General features: G+C 39.4%; 1 protein-coding gene across 1 annotated transcript; it reads left to right on the top strand.

Annotated features, from left to right (window-relative positions):
* Positions 1–27664, top strand: LOC140227617 (equilibrative nucleobase transporter 1-like). The gene is made up of 11 exons (XM_072308033.1): positions 1–16; positions 8146–8328; positions 8574–8784; positions 9684–9807; positions 11431–11523; positions 11994–12267; positions 12983–13228; positions 14810–14926; positions 15919–16111; positions 25773–25896; positions 26688–27664. The coding sequence occupies exons 1-11, from the start codon at positions 1–3 to the stop codon at positions 26781–26783; spliced, it is 1677 nt and encodes a 558-aa protein (XP_072164134.1). The 3' UTR covers positions 26784–27664.

Genomic DNA, 27664 nt, shown 5'->3' with positions numbered 1-27664 from the left:
ATGGCTGAGGAGGGAGGTAGGACAAAGGGGTGCCCCCCCCCCCCATTTAAAAAGTGGTGCTTCGCTTGTTCGTTTGCGTGTTTCTTTTTTTTTTTTCTTTCGTTGTGCTTAATACAAGGCGGATAAAAGCATCAAATTCTGTGCACGGATTCCTTGAGGACTAAGAAACAATATTAGACTAGGAGCCCTTCTGGAACTTTTAAGGAAAACACACACACACACACACACACACACACGCACACACACACACAGAAGATCAAATTTCAAAATGGCCGACACTTATGGCAAACCCCTCACTTTTTATGTCATATAGATGATACGATGATATATATCTTTATTTTTGTTTGGTTTAAAACATGAATTTGGACATTGCAGTAAGAGCAGTATTAATATTCTTGCGTAATATAGTCTCTGAACGGCTGGGGAGGGAGGTAGGACAAAGGGATGCACCCCCACCCCATTTTAAAAGTGATGCTTCGCTTGTTCGTTTACGTGCTTCTTTTTTTTTTTTCGTCTTCCTTTATACACTTCAGATAAAGGCATTAAATTTGGCGCACGGATTTCCTGAGGACTATTAAACAATATTAAAGTACATGTATATAGGAGTCCTCCTGCAATTTAAAGGAAAGCAAACACACACACACACACACACAATCAAATTTCAAAATGGCCAGCACTTATGGTAAACTCCTGGCGCTTTTCATACAATATAGGTGATTCGATGACAATATCTGTATATTTTATATTTTTGGTTTGGCTAAAACCTTAATTTGGACATTGTGGTAAGAGCATTGTTTACATTTTTGCGTAATATTTAGGTGTCTGAACTCGGTGGGGGGGGACTACAAAATGGGCGGGTTCCCCTTGAAAATTGCTGTTTGCTTGTTCTTTTGAGTGCTCTTTTTTTTCGTTTTGCTTTTACACGGCAGATAAAAAAGTTCAAATTCGGCACAAAGAGTCCTTGAGATCATGAAACAATATTACGTAAGAGCCCTCTTCTCTGTTTTCTGACGTCTGGCCGGCTTGCGAGTGTCAACTGCAGTTGTACTGACCTTTAGTAAGGTGACATTGACCTCCGTGATCATGTCCCGGATATTTTTATCAGCGTCGAATGTTGAAACTTTATGAAGGACATCCTCCACCCTCTTCTTAATGTTGTCATGCACTTGGCAGCAAAGACATTTTCTGGTAAAAATGATCTCTGTGGGCCTTACACGTATATCTTGCTTTGGAATGTTATACAGCAGAAAGCACATCATGATAAAGGTAATCCTCGGGGGGGGGGGGGGTGACATTATTGACATTACACAGTTTGTTGTAAAGCGACTATGATAGTCAGCAGAGCTCCTTTCGTCTTATGAAACATTCTGCAAAACAAACCTCCCTCAGCAAACACAAGTTTAAACATCTTTAACGCAAATAAAGACAATGGCCAACATATAAGTAAATGACAAGACATTGTCTCTATCTTTCAGTCCTCATTTGGAACAATTATCAGTAAAATTCCTGGTAAAGGATAAAGTTCACCCATAATCTCAGAAGGGAAAATTATGGTTGCTGAGACACGTATATTAGTGGCACAAGAAGAAAGTAGTAGCAGTACAATGCAACCCCGTTATAACAAATGTCGTTGGGACCGGCATCCCCCCCCCCCCCCCCCGTTATATCGACATTTCGTTATAATATAAGATTATAGCTTTGGGACGTGATTTTTACTTAGTTGTTACGAAAATTCTTACCGCGTTCGTGATAACAGGTCTGGAGTGCACTGTATGCACAAATACATTTTACTGCACTAAAATAATTTCAGTTTAAAATGAGTCTTAGAGTCTCAGAGCATGGGAGTAGCAGGGGTGGATCCAGGAATTTCGTAAGGAGGAGGGGGCGCCTTTACAAAATAAAAGCGGGCGCATGCCCTCCTCCTCCATTTTTTCCTTTTATTTCTTTGTTTTGATAAAGAATAGAAGGGGCGGGCCTGGTGCACCCCCACCCGGATCCGCCACTGAGTAGTAAAACTGTTTCAGAAACTATCTAATGTCTATTGGTTCCTACATTATATTTGATCAGTATAAAATATATGTATATTTCATTTGATCGGTAATTAATTCCACCAACTACATGTTTCAGATGTTTTGATGTTGATCATGGACTCAAGTTTGGGTTTATGTTTTCAGTTCCATGAAAAATAAATTAATACTCAACAGATCTCAACCAGATACATGTTATCATACCTTTACTTACACGCGGTTACAGCTCGTTATTCCGAAAGTTCGTTACTCCGAAGGCTCTTTATTCCTAAGATTCGTTATTCCGAAGGTTCATTGTTCCGAATTTCATTTTCGGATTAACCAATCTTCGGAGTAACGAACCTTCGGAGTAACGCCACAAATTTTCGGATTAACGAACCCTTTTTCATTTTCGGATTAACGAACCCTTTTTCATTTTCGGATTAACGAACCCTTTTTCATTTTCGGATTAACGGACCTCTAGGTATAGGGAATTTGCGTGTTTCGGATTAACGACCCTTCGGAATAACGAACCTTCGGAATAGGGAACCTTCGGAATAACGAACAGCACCCCTTACACGCAATACAGTATATATCTGTCTTATAATAAAGAAATATTAAAATTTGGTATTTTCACCCTAAAAATCGAAAAATTCCAGAGGGCTCCTACTCTAATATCAATGAGTAGGTCGTGGGAGACCACCTCTCCAAATTTGGTGCTTTTATCCGCTCTGCAACGGTAAGCCCAAATTTTGACATTAAGCGACCTGACTATCAACAGTTTAGATCACAACAAGTGTGCAATTCGAACCGCAATTTTGATTTCGACTAGTTATCATCATAATAACTGTCTATATTACGTATTTAATCAAACTTCGTAACTTACTGAATGGTAAAAATAAGCGATACCTTACAGATTGCACACTACGATGTGTTTTAGAGTTTTTCAACCGATTAACATTGTTGTCAACAAGGTAAACAAACTAGTTAGGGCTGGCCCGGCCTCTGCATTGTATTCCGGGGCCGTCTTATAGTGCATGTACATAGTGTGTATGGGGAAGGGGATGAAACCACAGCCCCCCCCCCCCCCTTGTTTAAACGACTCCTGTATTCTCTTCAATTGCATTTATATCTGAACGGAACTTGCCTTATATTTGATATATTTACAGTTAAAATGATTATTGACAAGCCCGATGGGCTGAAATACGTGACTTATCAGGATATTGCGTTGACAGGAAACACTGGGGGGGGGGGGGGGGGTCAAAGGGCATCCAAACAAGGCATTCGAGATTGACCGGTCACCAATGTCACGCACCGAATATCGATCACGGAAAGATGATCCGAGATCAACCAATTAAATCGAAAGAAAAACTTGTGAAGGAACAAGACAGGAAAAACAAACATATGTTGACGCCTTGGAAAGTCGAACTCTTCGCAAGTCAAACATTATGTGCATCCAAAACCTGTCAAGATATCAGCTCTACTTGGACTTCGGATTGAATTGTCTGCTGACACATAGCACTATATAGCTACATGGGGGGGGGGGGCATTTCATGAAGCACTTTGTCCGTAAAGTTTGTCGGACAAAATTTGCTCTCAACCAATCAGATGCAAGTATTTCAGTAGCTTGCAACAGTCTGTCAGAAAATATGTGACAAAAACGCTTCATGAAATGTCCCCCTGAAATCCCACGGTCTTATTTGATGTTGGTTAGACTCATTTGACAGTCTGTTTGCAACTTTTCCAACCTCTCCGTGATTGCATTATTCTGCTTTGGCATCTGGTCTTGTCATAATGATGGTCAGGCATTGTCATGTTGGTCACGTAGAGCCGTCAAAACTCTATTCCTGAGGGACGGATCATCAACAGTTTAGATCACAACAAGTGTGCATGTGCCGCACCGCAGTTTGGAATAAAATTCCACTCTATTTTTTAATTGACTGTAACAAGAAGACTAAATCAACAAAGAGAGAGAGAGAGAGAGAGAGAGAGAGAGAGAGAGAGAGAAAGGTTTGCCATACCTGATATCGCGTAAAGAGTATTATCAGGAAAAATCACGTACTGCAAAGCGTGCGTACAATACCAATGCTGTCCATAATCTTTACATGTGGTAAATTATGATTTTGGTGATGACAGGTTGATGATAAGAAACATTTTTACGCACAGGATATCTTCTTCGAATTGAAATCTTTTGGAATAAAAGGAAATCTAATTATCGTTTGTTTGTTTGTGTGTTTGCGAGTAAATGGGAGGCTCGTGAAATATTGATATGCATATCCCTGCGATTGATTTTACTGTTCAGGGACGATAATGTAATACAGCTATGCTCTCCCGTTATAACGAACATGGTTATAACGAAATTCCGATTACAACGAAGTAAAAATTCAGGCCAAAACTTTATCTGCTCTACGTATTATTTTGTTTATTATTTGTTCGGTCACAACGAAATTTTGATATAACGAAAGAAAAAATGCCGGTCCCGATAACTTTCAATATGGATATACGAAATAAAATAACGTCAGGACAAAATTTTCAGTTCAAATGAGATTTTATTTCCAATATCATATTTTGTTGATACAATGTCAAGGGAAAAATGTATTACAACAATGAAACATGTGAAACTAATGTTCGAAATGATATTGTGTTATTGGAAAAGAGGAGACCACGTCAAAGACAAGTTTGTAGAAATGTGGGTCACTCAGAAAATAAAATTCGCAATACAGAGAAAAAAATAGAACAAAATATTCAGGGTAACATTTCTTAGGTTTCCTTTTTGTTTTTGCGGAAAGAATTTGTGCCTTGAGGCATTGCACGTGTAAACCTTCAGGTATGCGTGTATTGTTTATAAAAAAAAAAAGTCAAGCATTTTATCAATGTTTATTATTTTCTTCTTTTCTTTTTTTTTTAATCTACGGATCTACAATTAGTAGCTCCATGGTTTACCGACGCCTCTTCCCAGAGTTCAATTTCTGAAATTACAGAAGCCAGTTAGAGGTCGGCGCTACTCGACGAAACCTCCCACATCCCACTTCCAATCCCCACCCCAACTCGGTCTTTCCACTTGCTGGAATCGCGCAAAAGTGATCTGAAATCTTCTGAAATTGGAATCAATGGGACTGGTTGATTTTTTTTCTCTTTGAATGTCAGATGATCTGAAAAAAAAAAAGAACGTTACCAAGCAGGTGGGTATTTTCTTTTAGCATTCAGTCAAATCATCTCCCTATGAAAGAAGGAGATATGAAAATGGAAACTTCAGCGTAGACATCTCGCAACATTGCGATTTGGTCTCGTGTGATGAGCAAAGTTCATTGATACGTGTAAGTTGAACAGAGAGTGTCCATCACCATGATCACGTGACTTGCTCACGTGACTTGCTCACTGTCACATCATAGTGAAGAGATACATTGGTAAGCGGTATCATAGTGTCCGTGCAGGAGTTTGACCGAATCAGATCTCAGTCTGCTAGCGGGACGCAGTGGTCGGGTTGAAGCTGTCCAGTGATTCCATTACTCTGTTTGAAGGTGAGTTCTGCTCCTTACCTGCCGACTTTCATTTACCCTATATAAGGATATACCACATTCAATCTGAGAAGAGCGTTTTTACAGCATCACATTTAGTTATACACCAAATACCGTTTTATCTGGTAGATATTTACTTCGTCTGTGTACTACATCTTGATGTTGATATTCGTGAGTTATGCTGTGTCTTCTTTACTTTTCATTTCATTATTTTGCTTCTATGTGTTACCTATTTGATTTTACCTTTCATTTGTCATTGCAAAATAAATGCTTTATTTTGTACTCTGTAATTGTTTTCTATGATACACTGTATCTTTAAATACCTTTGTATTTTCAACGAACTTGCGGAAAACAGTTGTACATAAGGCGAGAGCAAGTATTTCATTTCCATGATTGAACAGATAAACCCACTAAACTAAATAAACCAAACCAAACCATTCTCCCCAGACTTAATTATAGCATAGCTCCCTTCTCACCTGTACTCATAGTCCGTTTTTACGTGCCATACAGCAATGGAAAAACAAAACAAAAACAAAAACTTAAACAAATTTGTGTGTTCACTGAAATTAATTCTCTATTCCGGACCAGGATAATGACAGCGTATGAAATTTCTGCAAGACTGGTTTGCTCGCGTGGTAATACCATGGAGTGAGGTGGATATTATTTCTTTCCAGCTCCCTGGTACTACTTGCCTAATCTTAATTGGCACCGCAAAAGCGGCTTCAACTCTCCCAAAGTAAAGTGAACCAATGAGCCAACATTATAATCGATGAATCGGCGAGTGAATTAACAATAATGTATACGACACGAAATGTGATATTCGTTTTATTTTGAATGCTGACAATTGTGCCCTACATATTATGAGACTTCATTGTCATCAAGTAACTTGTTTTGAAAATCAATCTGTTCTTTTAGTAAAGAAAAACGATAGCGAACATAGATACAAATACTCCATTCCATGTGATAGGCCTATACTAGGACGATCGCCAGTATTATTTAAGTTATACATGCATATTCCAGCGGGATCCACATACAAATCAGACATTTTTTTAAAGCAGTTTACTGAAAACAAACATTCAAAGTGTACGATCACGAAAATTCACACGATTTATAATCCGCAAGGTCCTTTTCTGAATTAAGAATAAAGAATCGATTTTAGTCCTTGAGCAATTTCTCCATACCAGTATCCCGCAATTCAAGTAAGGTATAATAATAAGTTGAATACAGGGAATACAATATTGGCTTTGGGAAGAGGTATTTCAGTTCATGAATAACTTTAGTATTTTTACACAACAGTCATAAAGAATCAACATGAACTTTTCATGAAAGATTGTTTATTTATTTTCACCATTTGGCATCAGTATGAATATTATACTTTTATTTGAAGCGAACATTTAACTAGGATATCATTTGAAATTTCAAGTCATTCTTCACATAGAGTGCCACACCTCCACCTCATTTACAATCTCTATTATTTGTAACCAGTGTATAACCTTTTAATCATTGTGACAATTACGTGAAATTGCCGGCCATCCAAGTTTCACATAACCCTAGAACGGAGAGTTTTACATTCAAACTATCAAGGAAAAATTGTACTTGATCAATATCTTTAATCAAACTCCATTGTATTACGTTATAGATCTTCTTTGTCATAATCTCATTCTGCCCTTTCTCCATCTTCTCTGTCCGATAGTCCTATTTTCAATTGCCTTCTTCTTTTTATTTGTCTTCTTCGTCTATATAATCTGCTTTTTATCGATTGTCATTGTCCTCCACCAAGGAGGTTATTTTTTTTCCTCTTTTTTTTTTCCGCCGGCGTTGGTTTGTTACCTTCGCCAAGGAAGGAGGTTATGTTTTCATTGGATTTTGTTTTTTGATTGTCTGTTTGTTTGTCTGTGTGCAAAATAACTCAAAAAGTCGTGAACGGATTTGAATGAAACTTGCAGGAAAAGTTGATAATGACACAAAAAACAGATAATTGAATTTTGCTAGTGATCCAAGAATTTTTATGAATTTTTTGAAGGATTTTTCATCTTTTAGCAGATAGGGTCAATGAACTTGAGAGTTCACACTGCGTGTATTTGAGGTTTCCATATAGGTCCTACACGCGCTCTAAGGCGACTGCTCTGCTCAGGCGAGGCGCCGCGTACTAGTTGCTGGAGCGATGACGTAAACAAAAGGCTTCTATATTTGGAAATTGGGCGATTTTTAGCATGCGTGTATAATAGGTCTACACTCTTCGAGCAGTTTTCTAGTTATGTTCATTCTTCTTTCTATGTTCTGTGCTCCTCTTCGTTAACGTCTCCTTACAGGGTCCTACTACTACAACGCCAATTGTAATACTACTACTGCTACAGTGGACTCCCTTTATAATGAAGACTGGCAGTTTTCTTTCGTTATATAAAAATTTTGTTATAACAGAACAAATAAACACTAGAAATACATAGAGTGGATAATGTTGCGGCCTGAATTTTTACTTTGTTGTAACCGGAATTTCGTTAAAACTGTGTTCGTTATACCACCTCAAATATTGTCACTGCTGCTACTAATACAACTGTTACCAGTATTACCACTTCTGCAACAGCTATTGTAGAATCCCCCTTCTCTATGTTGGTCCTCAGGATTCAAGATGGGCGTCAAAACAGAGAGAGTGGTAGTTCTCATTCTTACGGCGCTGGAGAACCTCATCCACGCTGGCATCGTCATCGGCTGGCCGTCGCTCGTCTACGTGCTCAAGGACATGGGCTTCTACAGCGATCTCTGCCAGCAGGTCAGCTCCCCATCCACGCCAATGAAAACCCCAGGTATGCATCACTCTCTGTGATCCTTGAGGTGTCCATCAGCCCTCGCCTTCGGCTCGGCCTGATAACTCGCGGATCACCTCGGCGATGTTAGATTGTACCATCGCCCTCGCAGTCGATGATTATTTGCTTACTGCCTTCTATCGCTACCTCTCTTCCTCTGTTCCTTCCAAAATTCTTGTTCTCCTTGGCTATATTATATAAAGAGATATACTCTTCTCATATCCTTCTCTCTTCGACCAATTCAGATGGAACGAAGTGGATATATGCCACTGCCACCAACAACTCGCAGCAGTCAACAACGATGCCTACCTCGGAATCAAGCGACGTATGCGAGGAGCAGGATGCCAAATTGGTCTTGGCGTACACCGTTTCCATGGTGACCCTGCCTATCAGTATGCTACCGGTGGGATTTGTCTGTCAGAAAGGCGGGATTCGAGTGGCCCGGATTGCTTTCACGTGAGGACAACTTAGATTATCATTTTTTCTTAAATCCGATAACAGTCCTTGTACAGCTGTCATTTGATATACTTACCTAAACATTCTACAGTTTGATGTGATTTTTATCTTTTTTAAAGTCGTCCGGCTGGAAAAGATACACCTGCTTGCTGATAAATAACTATTGTAAGATAGTTTCGCTAAGATAAAGTTACACCTTTATTTAGGGAAAGTATGAAAATAATAGACTATAGTAGGAAAGTTGTAATCATTTGAATGTATGTGAGTGTGTGTGTGTGTGTGTGTGTGTGTGTGTGTGTGATCTCATTGCTAAAGATTATTGCTTATATCGTAAAATGCAAAGCTGGTTAGATAGATCGTGTATAGAGTCCAGACTTATCATTCGCTCTTCTGTCACCTTCAGACAAGAAAAAAGAAAGAGAAAATTGATTACAAAAAGACTGCCTGTGTATGTGGGGGGTGCCACAATCATCATGTTCAAATTGACTGTAATGAATAGTGTAACAATCAAATAAACAGACAGTTTTTAATATCATGGAGCGAATTATTAATTGTATAATACTCATTACGTACAAACGAACTTGAGGATTTTAAAGAGCTGTTAAAGAGCTGTTCATCTCATGACGTCATCACCTCACCGCATTTGCGACCGATTGCAGTGTGTCAAGAGAAATCTGAACTTTATGACTTGGTCCTTCCACGTCCATGCTCAATGAAACATTTAGGACCTACTATTATGACTTTTTAATCTTGATTTAAAAAAAAAAAATCAAATCAAAGTCTAATTGAATATGGAAATAATCATGTTTGACTTTGATGACATTTTAAGAAACCAAAAGAAAGAAAAACAAAAAACAAAATTGGCTAATCTGGTAATCGCCAACGTTGTATTTTCAAAGGTTGATCGTCTTGTTCGGGTACGTGTGTCTCGCCCTGAGCTCGCCCGAAGTGCCAGAACTACTCTATCCCGCGCTCATCTGCCAGGGCACAGGTGGAGTTTTAATCATTATAAGTAGCTTCGAGGTAATTTTGTGATTGTGTTTTTCGTTTGTTTGTTTGCTTGCCTGCTTTGTTTTGATAAACAACATTAGACAAGATTTAATTCAGAAAAAAAAATGGTTTTAATTATTGATAAAATCATGTCAAGATCATACAATTAATTAACATTACATCATACGACTGACTTCAATAGAAAAACCCCAGCTCTGAGATTAAAAAACAAAACAAAACAAAACAGTGTAGGACTACACATTGAAAGCAGTGTCTCTAAAATTTAGATAAGCAATGTAACTTGATCATTTTATGGCATTGCGGGGACAAAAATGAGTCGAAACATGATTTATAATTCAGTACAGTTGCCATTCATTCCTTCTTCGTATACTGTCCATTCTCGTGCCTCATCGCCATCATAAGATCTGATGCAGAAGATTGTTATAGTATAAGACAGGATTTCACTGATATTTTGTGCAGAACACCAATGGAAAAATCGTGAGTTAATGACACTACATCGCTTCAGGTATTCTGTTGAAGCATGTGGCAATCCAAAAGTTCACTTTTTCACTATTGAAGTCCAATTTTCATGAAATTTCCGCCATTCTGCTCGTATCTTTAAAAGTCAACGAGTTTTGAGCATGCTTAAGGCCTTGTCACACCGTGTCTGGGGAAGCCTTGCGGGTTAACTTGCGGGTTAACTTGTGGGGAAAATTTTTTGGTACCCGGACCTCCTAGCAGTTGGCCCGCACCTGACAGTACCTACCAAGTATCTCGCCTGTATTTGCCCGAAGGTACGCACGCAAGTCCGATTTATCCGCAGCCAAGTTTTAAGCATGACCAAAACTTTTTCCGGGTGAGTCGCGAGGATTGCCCGCAGAGGAGGCCCGTAGCTGCCGCAAGTCACAGGCAGATAACCCGCTTGAAGTACGTAAGTAGCCCGTGGATCTACGCTTATACTCCTGAAGCGCGTGTCATCTGCGGGCATCCTACGAGCATGATACGGGTGTTTCACTAACAAGGACCGGTGTCGAAACTGCCAATATCCGTGTAGCTGGTCAGTTCTGCAGACGTGGAGCGAGCTATACGAGCAAATTGCGGGCGTGCTGAGGGTCAGTTACTGCCTTTCGGCTGTTAGTTGAGCGGAGTCGGCTGCGGCCAAGATAATGACATTCTGTGGGACTTCTGCCATATTAAATTCCTTCAGAGGGATTCCTTCACCGAGTTGTCAGCCCTCACTTGCCGCCCATGCGCCAGACACGCAGGTCACACGGCATGCACATAAGTAGGACGTAAGTAACACGGGTCCAGCAGGTAGCACGCATGCGAAACTCGCTCGTCCTGCGTTCTGGAAAATCCCCACACGCAACAAGCCCGCGAGTTTGCCCGGAAAGGTGTGACAGGGCCTAAACATGGCTGCGGGTTAATAAGACTTGCGTGCGCAACTCCGGATAACAGCGGGTGAGATACGTGCTAGGTACTGTCATGTGCGGGTCATCTGCGGGGACCTTTGGGTAGCAAAAATTGTTCTTCACAAGTCGCACGCAAGGCTTGCCCGGAAAGGTGTCCGGCGCGGATGTGTTATTTGAAGTCTAGGCTTGCGAGTCTTGTTGATCTTGTGCAAATCTCTTCCCCCCCCCCCCCCCCGTCCCCAAGGTGTCCAACCTGTTTCCACAGCAGAAATCAACTGTCATCGGAGTCATGAATGGTTGCTATGACACTTCTTCCCTCATCTTCTTTCTCGTCAAGGTCAGTTTTAACTCAAGTTTTTATGACACTATAATATAAGGATGGTTTAAAATCAACTTTGCTCTGTGAACCATGATCGATTTAACAGTAGGTTTTGCAGGCAGCTTAAACTGAAATTTAAAGATATCAACCATATATTAATGATATTTTATGAAGTTTTAGCCAGCCCTAGTCATTAAGATTCTCGACCTCACGGGAAAACATGTGCAGCATGAAAGCGAGGAGAATACCATTCGACTGTCTATTTCGAAAACCTACCGAAATACGGCTGATATTTGTGACGTCACTGAATGGAATCGGCAAGCAAACACAGACTATACGTCCTACAGACAATGCAAGGGTTCAAAGGTTCAAAAGTTTTCCTTGATGAGCGTTGTATTGGTATTTAGCCGAGATAAATGTCATACCAATGCAAAGTCAAGGCTTACTCCCCCCCCCCCCACCCCCCTCCCCCCCCACCCCCCTCCCAGATTGCTTATGACAATGGAGTGTCGCTGCAGTTGTCCGTGACGGTGCTGGCAATAACCGCATTGTTTTTCAACGTCAGCACCGCTCTCCTGCCGAAGGACCACATCCCTTGGCCACTCCCACCGGGTTACCAGCTCTCCAGACCCTGCTCGAAACTCTGCGGCAGAACGGAGGAGAACGCCTCCACATCCAATGGAGATCATCCATTTAGCCGCGAAGTGGGCGTCCAGAGCGGCGAGTACAACGATGGATTTGAACTCGAAGAGAAAGTGGAAGGTTTTTTTCTCAACGTAATAAAATTTGTTGTCATTTTCTCTCGCTCCTCTTCTCTTTCTAATCTTCTCATTTTTTTTTTATATTCTTCACCTTACCCTGCTTTCCCTCTTGATCCTTCTCCTTTTTTTTTTTTCTACACCTCCTTCCTTCTCAGTTTAGGTTTTCCCGGCCAGTTTCATTGTTTTGTCATTCAATTTCATATCAGAAGCATTTATTTTCGTCAAATTTGCTCAGGCATCGAAATACCGTCATTCAAAATCATTTTTCTTTGTTCAAATTGAAAATTCAAAAGAGGAATTTGAAACTAGGATTTGCCTATTCCAGATTTTGTATGGACGAAATTGAACTAGAAATCTATTAAACTGAATAAAAAAAGTTTGAAAATGAAAGGGAAAACCTATATTATTATCATCGTTATATTTTTATTATTATTATTAATATTATTATTATTATTATTATTATTATTATTATTATTATTGTTATTATTATTATTATTATTATTATTATTATTATTATCGTTATTATTATTATTATTATTATTATCATTCCTATTATTATCACCATCGTCATCATCATAGATTAGCTTTTTGGATACATATTTTTCATCAAATTACTGATAGTAAAATATCTGTGAAAACCCAAAGCACTGCAAACGTCCTGCTCAAACGTATATGGCAATGATTATGCAGTTTTGTTCTTTCATCTTTATTTACAGTCGGTAAAGCCAGTGAATCATCGCCGGAAATAGCTGCAGATGCCAAGCGCAAGTTGGCTGAGTCCCGCGAAGAAGAGGCGGAGATGTTTCGGAACACGGAGTATCCGTCCCTGGCGTCGTGTCTGAAAAATCCAATGTTTATCTGTCTGTGTTTCTGGGGCATCATCATCCAAGTTCAGATGTACTTCGTCATCGGTATCATGAATCCGTGGCTGACATGGTTGTCCGATGGAGACCTCGACGTTGGTAACTTTACGTAATCGTCAATACTTACCTACTGCTGGCTGAAATTGATATAGGGCCTAATCAGTAGGCCTATCATTCTTTGCAAGTCACTGGTGAACACAGGAAGGATAATAATTGCAATCATCTTTATTAGTTGTCGGTCTTATTTTTTTATGCAAATGCAAAAGCAAATCAATTAACTCAACGATGACACTACACGAATAAAGTTCAGAATGACAGCGATACTATTAATTACGACGACTGCAATGAAAAATTATCGTATGATAATGACAACAATAATGGAAAGTTGATGTTTGATATAATGATGATATAGTAATGTTTCATAATACAATATATAATAGGTCTCCCTTTTGTTTCCAAACTTTTTTTTTTATTCAACTTGACAGATTTGTAGTTCAGCTTCGTTCCGAGAAATCTGGAATATGCCAATCCTAGTTTCAAATGCGTTTTTTGGCGATCATTTTCGAGCAAGTCTATTATTCAATTTATGATGTCACACATTCTCGTCATTTAAAGTTCATGTTCGTCCCTCACACTCGATGCACACAAAACAGGACATTTAAAGCAATTTCGTCTTTTAGCTATTATTTTGGACGAATTTTCCTTCAAATTCATCTCATATCTCTTTTGTTGTGATTTCTTGGATATTTCATTTTCCTATCACCATTCACTTTTCTACATGTTAGAGTAGCATACACACACGAGTGTCCCCCCCCCCCACACACACACAGACAAATACATCCTAATTAGACTACATGGAGACAAGCACATATGTTTGTCGCACAAACGAAAACATTGATCCCAACGATTTTCAGGCACATTATGACAATTTTGCATGCGTAGGACCCTAGAGTTTTAGCCAGCTTTAATGTAAAACAAAAAATGAAAAGATTGCCGTTTCCAATGTTGAATAAAGGTCTGTTCTATCAAAAGATGCAATAACTTTAAGTCTGGAAATAAAAGAGCTCAAGAACAAAATATTGTCATCATCTGATTAAAGATTGTCTATAACTGTTTTGTATTGTTCTCTGCTTGCCAAATACCGGGAGAAAGTGAGAAAATGCCGGCTTAAAATTGGTTCACATGCAATAAAAGACAGCGATACCGTCTGACTAATTTGTTTTAAGAATGGTGAAATTGTGCAAGCAAAGACGGATTTGATCCTCACATTCTCCATTCGATGGTCGATGGATGAACTAAAATGACAATTGACAATTTTGAATGCGATGTCTTCGAAAATGGTTGACGAAGAACGAATTACAAGGACAACTGAATAAGTTTAAGATAGGATTGCATTCTATATGCTTCTCGGGATGAATATGAATAAAAAATATTTAGAATCTATTCTTAAAAGTGGGAAAATATACGGAAAACGTATATTAATGGTAGCAAATGAAAAGATACGATTGAAAATCAATAGTAAAGTATAGTATGGATATATAGTTGCCAAACTATGTAAAGTAGGCCCAATAATGTCATGTTAAATTCTAAGTGAAATATGTGGGAGCATTATGGTGAAATAATTTCACCAAGGTTAATGGATCTAATAGATGTATTCTCGTACCAATTATTCTACGCCAGTTAGCCGATACACCAACCTGCTCGCCATATTTAGCCTCCTCAGCCTGGTGGGGGCGCCCTTGAGTGGTCTGCTGCTGGACAGGAAGAAGCTGAATTTTTGCCACAAGAATGAAGACGGTGAAGGTACTACGTGTTTATTACTTCCAAATCACCTTCATACTCCTGTCTACAAGGAGCAAACTATATGCAAGACACGAATGAAATTCCTTCCAGAAACTTTGCTGTGTCGCCAGCTGAATGTAAAGGCGGGACTTATGGGGGTCCCAATGGCCTTTATCCGTTTTCTGTCCGTCACAATGTGTTTCTGTTGATGCCAAATATTTCTTATGACAAATTCCTTCCAAATTACCGTCGTTTCAACTGCGGCCATGATGCAGAGATGCACCTTGAGATCTTCAATCATGTTTATGATGTTGTCAAAGGTCACATGCTGTCAAAGGTCGTGGCTCATTCAGACGCACGTGCTGAAGTTTCTCAAATATCACTTTGACTTTCTAATTTGAAGTGGAAATTCGCACAGTTGTTTGTCTTCAAGGAAACAATATCACTTACAACTGTACATCTCCAAAATTGATCCTTTTTTTTTTAATTCCTACGTAATAATATACCCCGTATTAAAGTTGGCTCCATTCAACCATTTCACTTTGACATGACATGTGTATAGGTATTTACCCTAACCCGGACTGTCCCACTCTGACGCGACATAATCTTCTACTTTCATTATTATTATTATTATTATTATCATTAGTATTTCATAATGTTAAAACTAATCATGATAACATTTGTTATTATTCCATAATAATAATGCTGTAGCATTTTATGAGATTGTACTTTTGATTCGTTCCTTTCCAATCCAATTTTGTTTTGTTTGATTCTTTACAACAACGTAAGAATATTTTGCTTTTATTTGAGAAGCAGAGTGTATGCAAACAAGCAACGAACTTGTGATTGGCAGCAGTAATACCGTACACATCGTATGATTGACTACGATGCTGATAAATGTACATTTATGAAATAAATTAAACTCAGATTGATAAAGAAAACTTCTGTAAACGCTAAGTGAGCAGAACTTAAACGTTATCCGCCTGTTCTCGTCTGACATCCGTCAGGTGATACTGAAGCCGGGCCCCTGGCGGACCTCAAGAACAGCTGCTTGCCGATCGCACTCACAACTTGCATGTCCATGATCTACACGGTGTGTATGCTGATCCCTTACCTGCCCCTCCAGCCCTTCACCTTTGCCATGCTGACCCTGTGTCGATCCACTCTGTACTGCGTCTCGGCAGGTGTAGTGCCAGTCACGTGAGTAGATCAAAAGTAGTTTTGATTACGATGTGCTTACATTCCAAAAGATCACTAAAATGATTTCTTTTTTTTTTCTTTCTATTTTTCTCTCTTTTCTTGTATCTCGACCCTGAATTCTCCCTCTGCATAGTCTTTTTCTTCTTCATATTGTCTGTCGCCTTCTCTCCTGCAGGTAGTTGAATATCTCCTCATCTATATTTTATATTTTATTTGAGTGATATCTCTTCCCATGGTTGTTCTTTTTTTTTTCTCCTTCCTTCCTTGTTCTTCTTGTTCTTCTTTTCACTCTTTCTTTCTTTACCGAGCCCTCGTCACCGCTTTAGGTTGTGTTTTGTTGTTGTTGTTGTTGTTGTTGTTGTTGTTGTTGCTGTTGTTACGTGTGTGGGTTTGTGCGTGACAGAGCGAGAGAGAAGTTTGCGGAATGGGATGCTCAACGCTGTTTACGTACGGAATGATCCCATATCGCTCAGCGCTGTTTACGGAAAGATTCCATAGCTTTTTAAAATAACTACTGTTTGTTCATGGCTCGACATTAAAGGGATGGTACAGTATTGGTGGAGATGAGAATTGGGCTTTTAACTATTTGTGAGATACCAAGAAAACACTTATGATATAGTACAGAGCATACCATTTTAAGTGGAATTCAAAGTTTATTTGATGAAAATCGGGTTTGGAATGGCTGAAACATCCAAAAACAAAGTAAAACAAAGCGATCGTAATAAAGTGTGGGTCCCAAACTTTATTAGAATTGCTCTTTTTTGGATATCTCAGCCATTTCAAAACCAATTTTCATCAAATAAACATTGAATTCCTCATAGAATTACATGCTCTTTCATATTTCATAAGAGGTCTCTCTTTATCTCACCAAAAAAAAAAAAAAAAAATGTTAGAAACCTGAAATTAGGTCTAAACCGAAACTATACGATCTCTTTAACATCTTTTTTTTCTCTCTCTCTGGGGACCCGTTCGACCCACTAAAATACCTCAATCGAAATTTTGGTGGCCCGCAAGACATAATGTGGTGGCCCCAAACAAAAACAAACGTAACGATTCATTTTGAATCTTAGTTGCCATTATGACCATGATGACTATGTGTCGTTTGGGGAGTTTGAGTTTGAGTTTGTGTTTGAAATTGAGTTTGAGTAAGACTGAGTCAGTGTTTAAGTTTATTCTATTTCACCACAGGTCACTCGCCTGAGCCGGTGGTTGTTCTTTTGTGTACATGAATATTTGTGTATGTGAACATAATATATATATATATATATATATATATATATATATATGAAGTGTCAGTGTTGTCAATGATACTGAATAAAAAAACATGAAAGATTAACATGTTGAAAACTGTGTCAGGAAAAAACAAATAGAGATGTTGCTAAAGTAATAAACATAGATAATAAAACTAGTGTACGATAATTGTCAGTGAACTGAATGAATTGTAAAGATTTTCAAAGTGATTGGCTGGCAGTATAAATAGATCTAGATAAAAGGGGAATATATTACCTCTATTATAAAGTATTAATTACTATTACATACTTTGACCATTGATATTGCACCATGACAATTACGCATTATATGGATAATAAAGAATCATAAACTGTTCTGTACCTTGCGTGTATCTCGATATGGGCATCCTTCCTTCTCCCTTAAAAAAATGAGAAAATGAAAACAAAGCGAACAGCAAAGAAAGAAATAAGGAAGAGAACGTGTTAGCGCTCAACAGTACAGTGCATGACCAGATTTATACCTCCCCTTCCCCCCCCCCCCCAAAAAAAAAAAAAATCATGAACTTCCTTTTCAAATATCGTCAATGATCAATGAATTCGACATGTGGTGTTCATTATGCGTATTGTTATTCACTGCCTGTTTAAAAAGAACACCGAAAATATCTTCTTGAGATTTCTGTGTTTGGGCAATGACTTATTTGCGTATTGGATGAGCGCCCAAAGAGAGACAAAGGCGATAACTGCAGAAAAAAAGATCCCAGTTAACAATAGCCTTCTTTTTAATAACATTATCGCGATTTCTTTTTTTTTTTCTATCTCTCTTTTGCATAAAAGTGCTCCTTTAGGTATATTTGGATGTTTGTTGGGTTTTGTTCTATTTCGGCGTCACTTCAAGCACAACTACATAATGTATCTCATATATACATGACATACATTATACACTATACAGTGGGTATAAGAAAAAAAGGTAATCCAACTTTGGAGGGCTACTTTTTCATAATTTCAGCTATAGAGAGTACAATGTTGGATGTGAGGAAAGGGGAACTCTTCTTCTTTCCATTGATACTGTTATGGATACAGGTACATTGTATTGTCATTTCTGGGCACTTGATTGTTCCGCGGAGGAATATGTAAATAAAGAGTTCGACAAGATGACCGAGATCGACCAAACACCTTGTTTGAGAGTCTGGGTATTTTGGTGGTTATGATGGTTCGCTAGGCCAAGTTAACCTCCGTAACAAATTGGGGGCACGTCACAGGAGTTTGGCAGGGTTTCTGCGGACTTAGGTGATTTGGTCGGGCTTGATATGATCCCAGGAGTGTTTTTTCGTTCTCGCTTGGCCGATGAATTTCGGTGAGTAGCGTGGTGTAGCACTCTATGCTATGTCGTGGACATGGGCGATCGCGATACAGTTTACGTCGCGTCGCGCAACTACGTACAGTACTGTATGTAGTTTGCATCGTGATTGTTACAGTTTACTGTATGTGCAGGTGTTACGATTTGAGAAAGCATGATGCGTTTATGGCGTAGTGTATGTGTGTGTGTGTTTGTGCATGCAGATGGACGCGGAGTGATATGTTATACAGTTTGATGTAAATCGGTCGTCTTTCTGTGTCTGCGTGAGGGAAGCACACGTTCGTATTTCTTTCGGGATCGAAAGGGTTAATTTGGCACGTGCGTAGTGTTGAGGATGGTTTAGTCCAGTTACTATACGCTGTGCGTGTGTAGTGTGTGCGTGGAAACGTTGGTCAAACGTTGGTCGTTGGTCCCGTACGTGGTGGTTCGTGTGTGGTTCAGCATACGGGTTATTTTACGGCGGTTCGTATGTGGTTAAGCATACGGGTTATTCCACGGCGGTTTGTACAGCTGTATGTGGTTTAGCATACAGGTGATTTCACGGTGGTTCGTGTGTGGTTTAGCACACGGGTTATTCCACGGTGGTTTGTATGTGGTTTAGCATACAGGTGATTTCACGGTGGTTCGTGTGTGGTTTAGCACACGGGTTATTCCACGGTGGTTTGTATGTGGTTTAGCATACAGGTGATTTCACGGTTGTTCGTGTGTGGTATAGCACACGGGTTATTCCACGGTGGTTTGTGTGTGGTTTAGCACACAGGTTATGCCATTGTCGTTCGTGTGTGGTTGAGCACACGGGTTATTTCAAGTCGATTCGTATGTGGTGTAGCATACGGGTTATTCCCAGTCGGGTCGTGTGTGGTATAGCATACGGGTTATTGTTTATAGTGCGACTGGTTTTCTTCAGTTGAAAAGAGTTTTTCAGCTGGCTGACTGGTGAGAAGTCAGGTTTTCTTGTTGCACTATTAACTGTACATTACTGGTGCATAATGGAGAAAGATCAAGATTTTTCCATTGAGAAGTTTGTGGATTCACCCACAGTTGAGGAGTTGCTAACCTTGAAAAAGGTTGATTTGTTGCGAGTTGCAGAAAACTACAAGGTTCCTGCTGTGAAGAGTACAATGAAAAAGTCAGAGATTACACAGCACACAATCAAATTTCTTGTAGATGAAGAAGTATTTCCCCTCCAGGCATTGCGTAACTTATCAGGTAGTCCCCCTGGTGATGTGCAAGGGAGTGTAGAAGTACGTCTGAAAGAGCTTGAACTTGAGAAAGCGAGAATTGAGTTAGAGAGAGAGAGAGTTTTTCTAGAAAGGGCTCGTCAAGTTGGTGAGAGAGAGTATGGTGTAAGCGTCAGTGGTGGGCATTTTGATATCGCCAAAAATGTCAGAATGGTCCCTCAGTTCGATGAAGGAGATGTGGATAGATATTTCCTGCACTTCGAACAAGTGGCGGATAGCATGGAATGGCCGAAAGAAAAATGGCCTCATCTCTTGCAGACTAAGTTAAAGGGAAAGGCATGTGATGCTTATGCTTCACTTTCGCGCGAAGAAGCTCGGGATTATGCAACAGTAAAAAAGGCAATCATGAACGCGTACGCCTTGGTTCCTGAAGCGTACAGACAGAAATTCAGGAATAGTAGAAAACTAGATTCACAGTCATTCAGAGAATTTGCAAAAGTGAAGGAAATTGCCTTCACTCGTTGGCTGCAATCAGTAGGCGTGGCTACTGTTGATGATTTGCGGGAACTTGTGCTACTAGAGGAGTTTAAGAGTTCGCTACCTCAAGAGGTGCGTTCGCATATCGAGGAACAAAAAGCGAAAACTTTGTCGGTAGCTAGTACAATGGCTGACGAGTATAGTCTGTCCCGTAGTCATGGAAACAGGTATGTAGGAAGCAAATTTGCAGCTCCTAATCTAAGTGTTGGCAAGACAAATTCTAGCAGTAAGACAGAGGTGAAGGCTGGTCTTGTGGTAGAAAATGAGACTGACAAGAAAGGTAGGAACACTGAGAAGCCTATTGTGTGTTTCCATTGTAGGCAACCAGGGCATGTGAAGTCTACTTGTCCCGTTCTGAACAAGAAAAAACAGGAAAAAGACAAAGAAAAGAAGTCTCATCCAAATGGATTGGTGAGTCGTTCGGTTGAATCGACAGGTGATTGGTGTGAACAAGTTCAGAGTGTGATGAAGTCGGCTGATCAAGACAAGATTAAGTCTCAGTATGAACCATTCACTTCTGTAGGCTATGTGTCATTGGTAGGGTGTGATGAAGCTAGAAAGGTTACCATCCTGCGAGATACTGGTGCATCCCAGTCATTGATTCTTGACAGTGTTTTACCTTTTGGGCAAACGTCGTCCACAGGCACAAGTGTACTGTTACAAGGAGTAGAAGGAGGTTACGTTGAAGCCCCTCTTCACACAGTCGATTTGCAGTCAGGCCTAGTTTCAGGATGGGTGAGCCTTGGTGTTAGGAAGTCACTTCCTATGGATGGTGTAGCATTGATATTAGGCAATGATCTTGCAGGAGACAAAGTGACTATTCCAGTGGTCAGTGCAGTCCCTTTGGATAAAGAAGGAAATGAGACAGCTGCATTGGTTCAGGAATTCCCTGAAGTTTTCCCAGCTTGTGTAGTCACACGTTCCATGTGTAGAAAATCAGAGGAGTCTGAAATGAAGGCTAGTCCAGGGGATATCGGTCTAGAAGGGAGTTTCTTCTGTCAGATGGATGATGAAGAAGTAAGCAAACCCGCAGCATCAAAATCACATGAGATAGGGGATGAGTCTCAGCCTGTAGATGAAAATGAGATTGGGTTGAACAAGAGCTCTTTGATTGATGCACAGAAGAATGATCCACAGTTGGTAGCATTGTGTGATAGTGCTCTTGCTGAAGAAGAAGCACTGAGTGAAAGGACTTGCTACTATGTGAAAGGAGATGTGTTGATGAGGAAGTGGATGCCAGTTGACTCTTCTAGTGATGAAGAATGGCGAGAAGTTCACCAAATTGTCATTCCAAGAGTATTTCGTAAACATATCTTGAGTGTGTCGCATGAGTCAGCTCTTGGTGGTCATCTTGGAGTCAATAAGACAGTTGACAAGATTTTGAAACATTTCTTTTGGCCTGGCTTGAGACGGGATGTTTCAGATTTCTGTAGAACTTGCCATGTTTGTCAAGTGGTGGGGAAACCTAATCAGAAGATTCCTCCTGCTCCCCTAAAGCCCATACCAGCATTTGATGAGCCGTTTAGCACAGTTATCATAGACTGTGTTGGTCCTTTGCCAAAGACAAAGGCTGGACATGAGTACTTGCTCACTATGATGTGCGCTTCTACGAGATTTCCAGAAGCTGTGCCTCTTCGGCGTATTACTGCACAGAACGTTAGCAAGGCGTTAGTGAAGTTCTTCACAACGGTTGGCTTGCCAAAGGTGGTGCAATCAGACCAGGGTTCCAACTTCACTTCAAAGATATTTCAGCAAGTGATGCGTGAGTTGGGTATCAAATGTGTTACCTCGAGTGCCTATCATCCACAGAGTCAAGGCGCTCTGGAGCGTTTTCATCAGACGCTGAAGAACATGATGAGAACATACTGCTTTGAGGTCGAGAAGGACTGGGATGAAGGCTTGCCGTTGTTGCTTTTCTCGGTGCGAGAGTCTGTGCAAGAGTCCTTAGGATTTAGTCCCTTTGAGTTAGTGTTTGGACACGAGGTTCGTGGTCCATTGAAGGTCTTGAGAGAGAAGCTGTTGGGTGAGGATGAGTCACCTGGTTTGTTGAATTATGTGACCACGTTCCGTGGTAGGCTGACTCGTGCACGTGAATTTGCAGCTGGACATTTGAGAAACAGTCAAAAGAACATGAAGCAGTTGTTTGATAAGAGGTCCAGGGAAAGAATGTTCAGTCCCGGTGAAAAGGTATTGATACTGTTGCCCATTCCTGGTAACCCTCTGTGTGCTCGCTTCTCTGGTCCCTATGTCGTGGAGGAGAGATTGAGTGATGTGAATTACATCATTCAGACGCCAGACAGGAAGAAAAAGAAACGGTTGTGTCACATCAACATGTTGAAGAAGTATGTTGAGAGAAGTGCAGGTGAAAGTGCGAAGCCAGTCATGTATGTGGTAGGAGCAGTCCAAGATGTCCCTGTTCCCAAGACGAGGAAGGAGCTGATGAGATTCATCGGCATGGCCGGATACTACCGTCGCTTCTGCCATAACTTCTCGGATGTTGTGGCACCCTTGACTGATCTCCTGCGGAAGAACGTGAAGTTCCAGTGGTCAGCCGCATGCCAGTCTGCGTTTGACCAAGTGAAGGCAATCCTGTCGAGTGGTCCTGTATTGGCAGCGCCGGACTTCAAGAAAGGCTTCAGCCTAGCTGTCGATGCCAGCGATGTCGGAGCAGGCGCCGTGCTGATGCAAGCTGATGACGATGGAGTGGACAGACCGGTCTGCTACTTCTCAAAGAAGTTCAACGCGCACCAGCGGAAGTATTCTACCGTTGAGAAGGAGACCCTAGCGTTAATTCTTTCGCTCAGCCATTTTGATATCTACGTGGGCAGCACAACTCAACCCGTTGTTGTGTGGACTGATCACAACCCACTGACATTCGTCAACAGAATGAGAAACAAAAACCAGAGACTGATGCGATGGAGTTTAATCCTACAGGAGTACAACCTTGACATTAAGCACATTCGCGGAAAGGAAAACATTGTCGCAGACGCCCTTTCTCGTGCTTAATTGAGACATCTCAGTATTTTGTCTTGTTGCCAGATGCAACATTTGTGCAAATGTATTTTATGTTTGCAACACTTTAAACAGGTGTAATTTGTTTTGCAAGTACACAGGACAGTGTGTGTACATCATGTATATGTACAAGTGGTACATGTATGCATTTTGCATACACTATAATTGTGATGCCAACAGCATGAATGGCACTTTGAATGTGTAAATAACAACATGGAAGTATCTTCAGACATGTTTGTGTTAATAAGGAAACACAGCAAGCTATAATTGTGCTTGAGTCACTCACCAAAAGAAGACACTATGAAGGCTGTTTTAAGTTATGCTAGCCATCAACAGTTGTCAAGAATGTGAGTTGTTGGTAAATTGATTTCAAACAGGTAGTGTCGCTGTTTGTATAGAGAATGTGGTGTATCGAGTAATGTAGGTACAGTTCAGGTACTTGAAGTTTCATACTTGTACATGTACAGGTATTGGTTGAATTTGTTGTGGCATACACCCTAAGTTTATTGGATGTTGCTTTTTGGATTTAATTAGCATGTATACTGCATTAGGTACAGAAATTATATAGTTATACATGTACTAAGCTTTTGCTCATTATTATACCTCAATCATTGCCTTGGCGAAGGTATTCAGTATTTCACAGTTGATCCAACATACCAACAGGCATGTATTTAAGCGAACTGTGTTATACCAGGATGTATACAGGCAGGTATACACTCACTTATTAAGTTTAGGTGTACACACAGGTTGTCATCAAGTATATCTCATTCAGGTTCATTTGATGTTTTGTCAGGCAGGTCATACTCTTGGTGTTTTGTATGTTGACAGGAAAGTTTTCAGACACATAAGTAGGATATATGACATTTGTTGATGTTTAAACGTTTCAATAGATGCTGACACAACGTGTACAGGTATATGTAAGTCGCATATCATGGAATATGATGTTTTGGTTGTAGGTAATATGATGTATATGATTACAACAGTTGGATTTTATGCAGTTGCTTGTGGAAGAGATGACGTGTTTTATAATCGTTGTACACAGGTTAATCATTTAATAATGACAGTGTAAAAATTGACATGTTGCATGTGTGTTCTAACGAGGAAACCACATGATTTTGGTACAAGTGTATTGTTTGTGCTGTATGCATGACATGATTGCATAAAGGTTAAGGTGTTGAGAAAGTTAACATTGCAGTATTCAGTGTTGCACAACTACATGCAATTCCAGTATGCTGTAACTCACAAGCAGCAGTATAACTCACGAGAGTGTTAGTTTGGTATACGTTGAATGGTACTAAAGTCATACATGTTTTATCACAGGTTGTGATAATGATATACTAGTAGCCATAGCATACTTCGTTTATGTGTTCTTATAATGATGCAACCATGGTAAATTCATGGAGTTATAAGTGTGAATTGGAAGAGGAATGTACAATGCTGTTCCAAAATATTGTGCCAACGTACATAGAGTCCATTTGTGTTAAAACGTTAAATGCACTCTTTTAGGGGGGAAGTGTTATGGATACAGGTACATTGTATTGTCATTTCTGGGCACTTGATTGTTCCGCGGAGGAATATGTAAATAAAGAGTTCGACAAGATGACCGAGATCGACCAAACACCTTGTTTGAGAGTCTGGGTATTTTGGTGGTTATGATGGTTCGCTAGGCCAAGTTAACCTCCCGTAACAATACCTAATTGTGTTGATAAATATCATACATGACTGAGCACATGGACTTAAAAGGCAACAATGACAAATCACAGTTTTTTTCCAATTTTGTGTGTTATCATAAAGGTATAATGAATGCCTCACTGAATGGATGAGATAATACGTCAGTGAAAGTTGTCTATGATGAACAGGCCAGCCTGCACGACTTCAGGTTTGCGTTTAGGTTTTCTCCTAACCTTTTTTTTATGGTCAATAACCTTTAACATGGCCAAGTCTTCTGTATTGGTTACTACCAGATGCCAACCCATTAGCGCATAGAGACCTTGCCAAAGGTATTACGCGCTATACAAGTATTATACGATAATAATAATAATAATAATAATAATAATAATAACAATAATAATAATAATAATAATAATAATAATAATAATAACAATAATAATTATTATTATCCATTTTTCTTTCTTCATATTCAAGTTATGGTTTGTCGCTACGAGCTATGTCTTGGATATGAACAGAGAAAAATGGACTGTATTGACTAGCCTTTGTGGGAGTGACTAAGTTAATAGAAAGGTTGCCATGTTAAGGTTATGGAGCATGTATATATATATATATAATAATATATAACTCATTTCTTCATAAGACTTGAATCTGTTTATAAACCCATCCACTTACAGATTCCCAATGCAGTACTATGCGATCATCTATGGCATGCTTTACATGCTTATCGGAGTCGTTGGCTTTGTGCAGTATCCACTCTTTATACTTATACAAGACATTTTGGAGGGAGACCCAACTTACGTAAGTATATCGCCTTCATGCACGAAAACAAACCGGTTAAATTGAATGTTTATATGGACGCAGCCATGTATCCTGTAGTGACGAATGGATAAATAACGTTAAAAGCTTGACCCTGAGATATTTTAATAATCGTAGAGTGAATATGTGGCAGATAAGTACTCTGGAGCAATTAAGCGATTGGATTAGATGTCAAAATGCAATATACTCTATGTATTATCCAATACAATATGCATAATTAATATACGTATATTCCTATATAATGTAACCATATATATATATATATATATATATATATATGTAATCATTTTTTATTATCATTATAAAAATACTGAGAGAAAATTATTACAGGCTCCGGAACTTTGAAAAAAAGAAGCTTTTATTATGATTTTGAAATTGATAACATTGAAATGACGTTATACTGAGAATGAGCTTTTATACTACTTTCTCAAGATGCCAGTTTTATGAAAATCCGGGTGTGATCAAAAGAAAAAATAAAAGCACAAACAAAATATCAATATGAAGAGAGAGAAAGAAAAGAAATAGAAGCATCCTTTGTTTCCTTATGTTTCCTTATGTGAATAATTATGTATGAATGGCACAATTCAAATGCGCTAAGAAACACCAGTATGAAGCGCCATATAAATACAATTATCATTATTATTATCATTATTATTATTATTATTATTATTATTATTATTATTATTATTATTATTATTATTATTATTATTGAAATACTGACAGTGTGTGCTTGCGTGTTTCCGTCTTGCTATTTATCCGCTCTGATTCCACAGGTTCTTGTTGGGTTTCTAGCTGCCAATGTAGCAACTCTTCTCTATCCAGTGTACATTCTCTACTACGTGAAGAAAAGAACGAGTGTGCGGTCGTAGCTGAGAAAGGGTTAGCATTCTCAACACTTCTCAACTCGACAGAACGCCTGAAATGGCGCTATAAGCTGATTGGCCAATGCAACTCTTTTGACTCTGTCATGTCTGCACTACAGTATTATGTAATGTGTGTGTGTGCACGGTATCAAATTACAACGAATCAGTTTGCTGGAAGTATTCAAGCCATTGTTTAATTTATACCTTGATGTTAGCTCTGGGCTGCCCCTGTAGGAAGGAAGATAGTAGGTTAATCAATAAGTCGATTTAATGATTAATCTGTTGATAGCATCTTGCCCCCATCCTTATTCTCTCAACATTGGGTCTCCCTACGAAATCACTTCAGACCACAATAGACACTGCAATCGAGGGTCAATTGCGTTTATTTCATTGACTTGGATTCTGATTTTTAGAAAATTACATGAATTTAATGAAGTCTGCTGTAAGCACGCAGTGTAAAGATAGGTGATACAATGTTCCCTGTAAGGAACTCTATTTTGCATTATCTCATTGCAGTACATAGACCGTCCTTTATGAGATCCAAGTTAAAACATTTAGCATCCCTTCCTACCCTCTCCCCCAAAAGAGGGAGGGAGAGAGAGAGAAAAAAAAAGTTGCAATAATGTGAGAACAATGTATCTCGCTGATGTAAAAGATTGAAGCTCTTAACGTTGGTAGGCGTATAAACTGCTTGTGTTTTATCCAGTAAGTGCTTGAACACCATGACTGCTTTAAAGACTGTACATGTATATAATAACAAAAAGGCCGCGTTTTTTTTCCATATGGCATTCATTGTGCATTAATCATACTACCAAGGATAATCTTTAATAGGGCAAGTTATGTCGTCTTCCAGCAAAATTGAGTATACGGCTGGTTAATAAATGTTA

This window comes from Diadema setosum, chromosome 4 (genome assembly GCF_964275005.1).
Source record: "Diadema setosum chromosome 4, eeDiaSeto1, whole genome shotgun sequence".
Lineage (NCBI taxonomy): Eukaryota > Metazoa > Echinodermata > Echinoidea > Diadematoida > Diadematidae > Diadema > Diadema setosum.
This window is presented reverse-complemented; position numbering and strand designations above follow the sequence as displayed.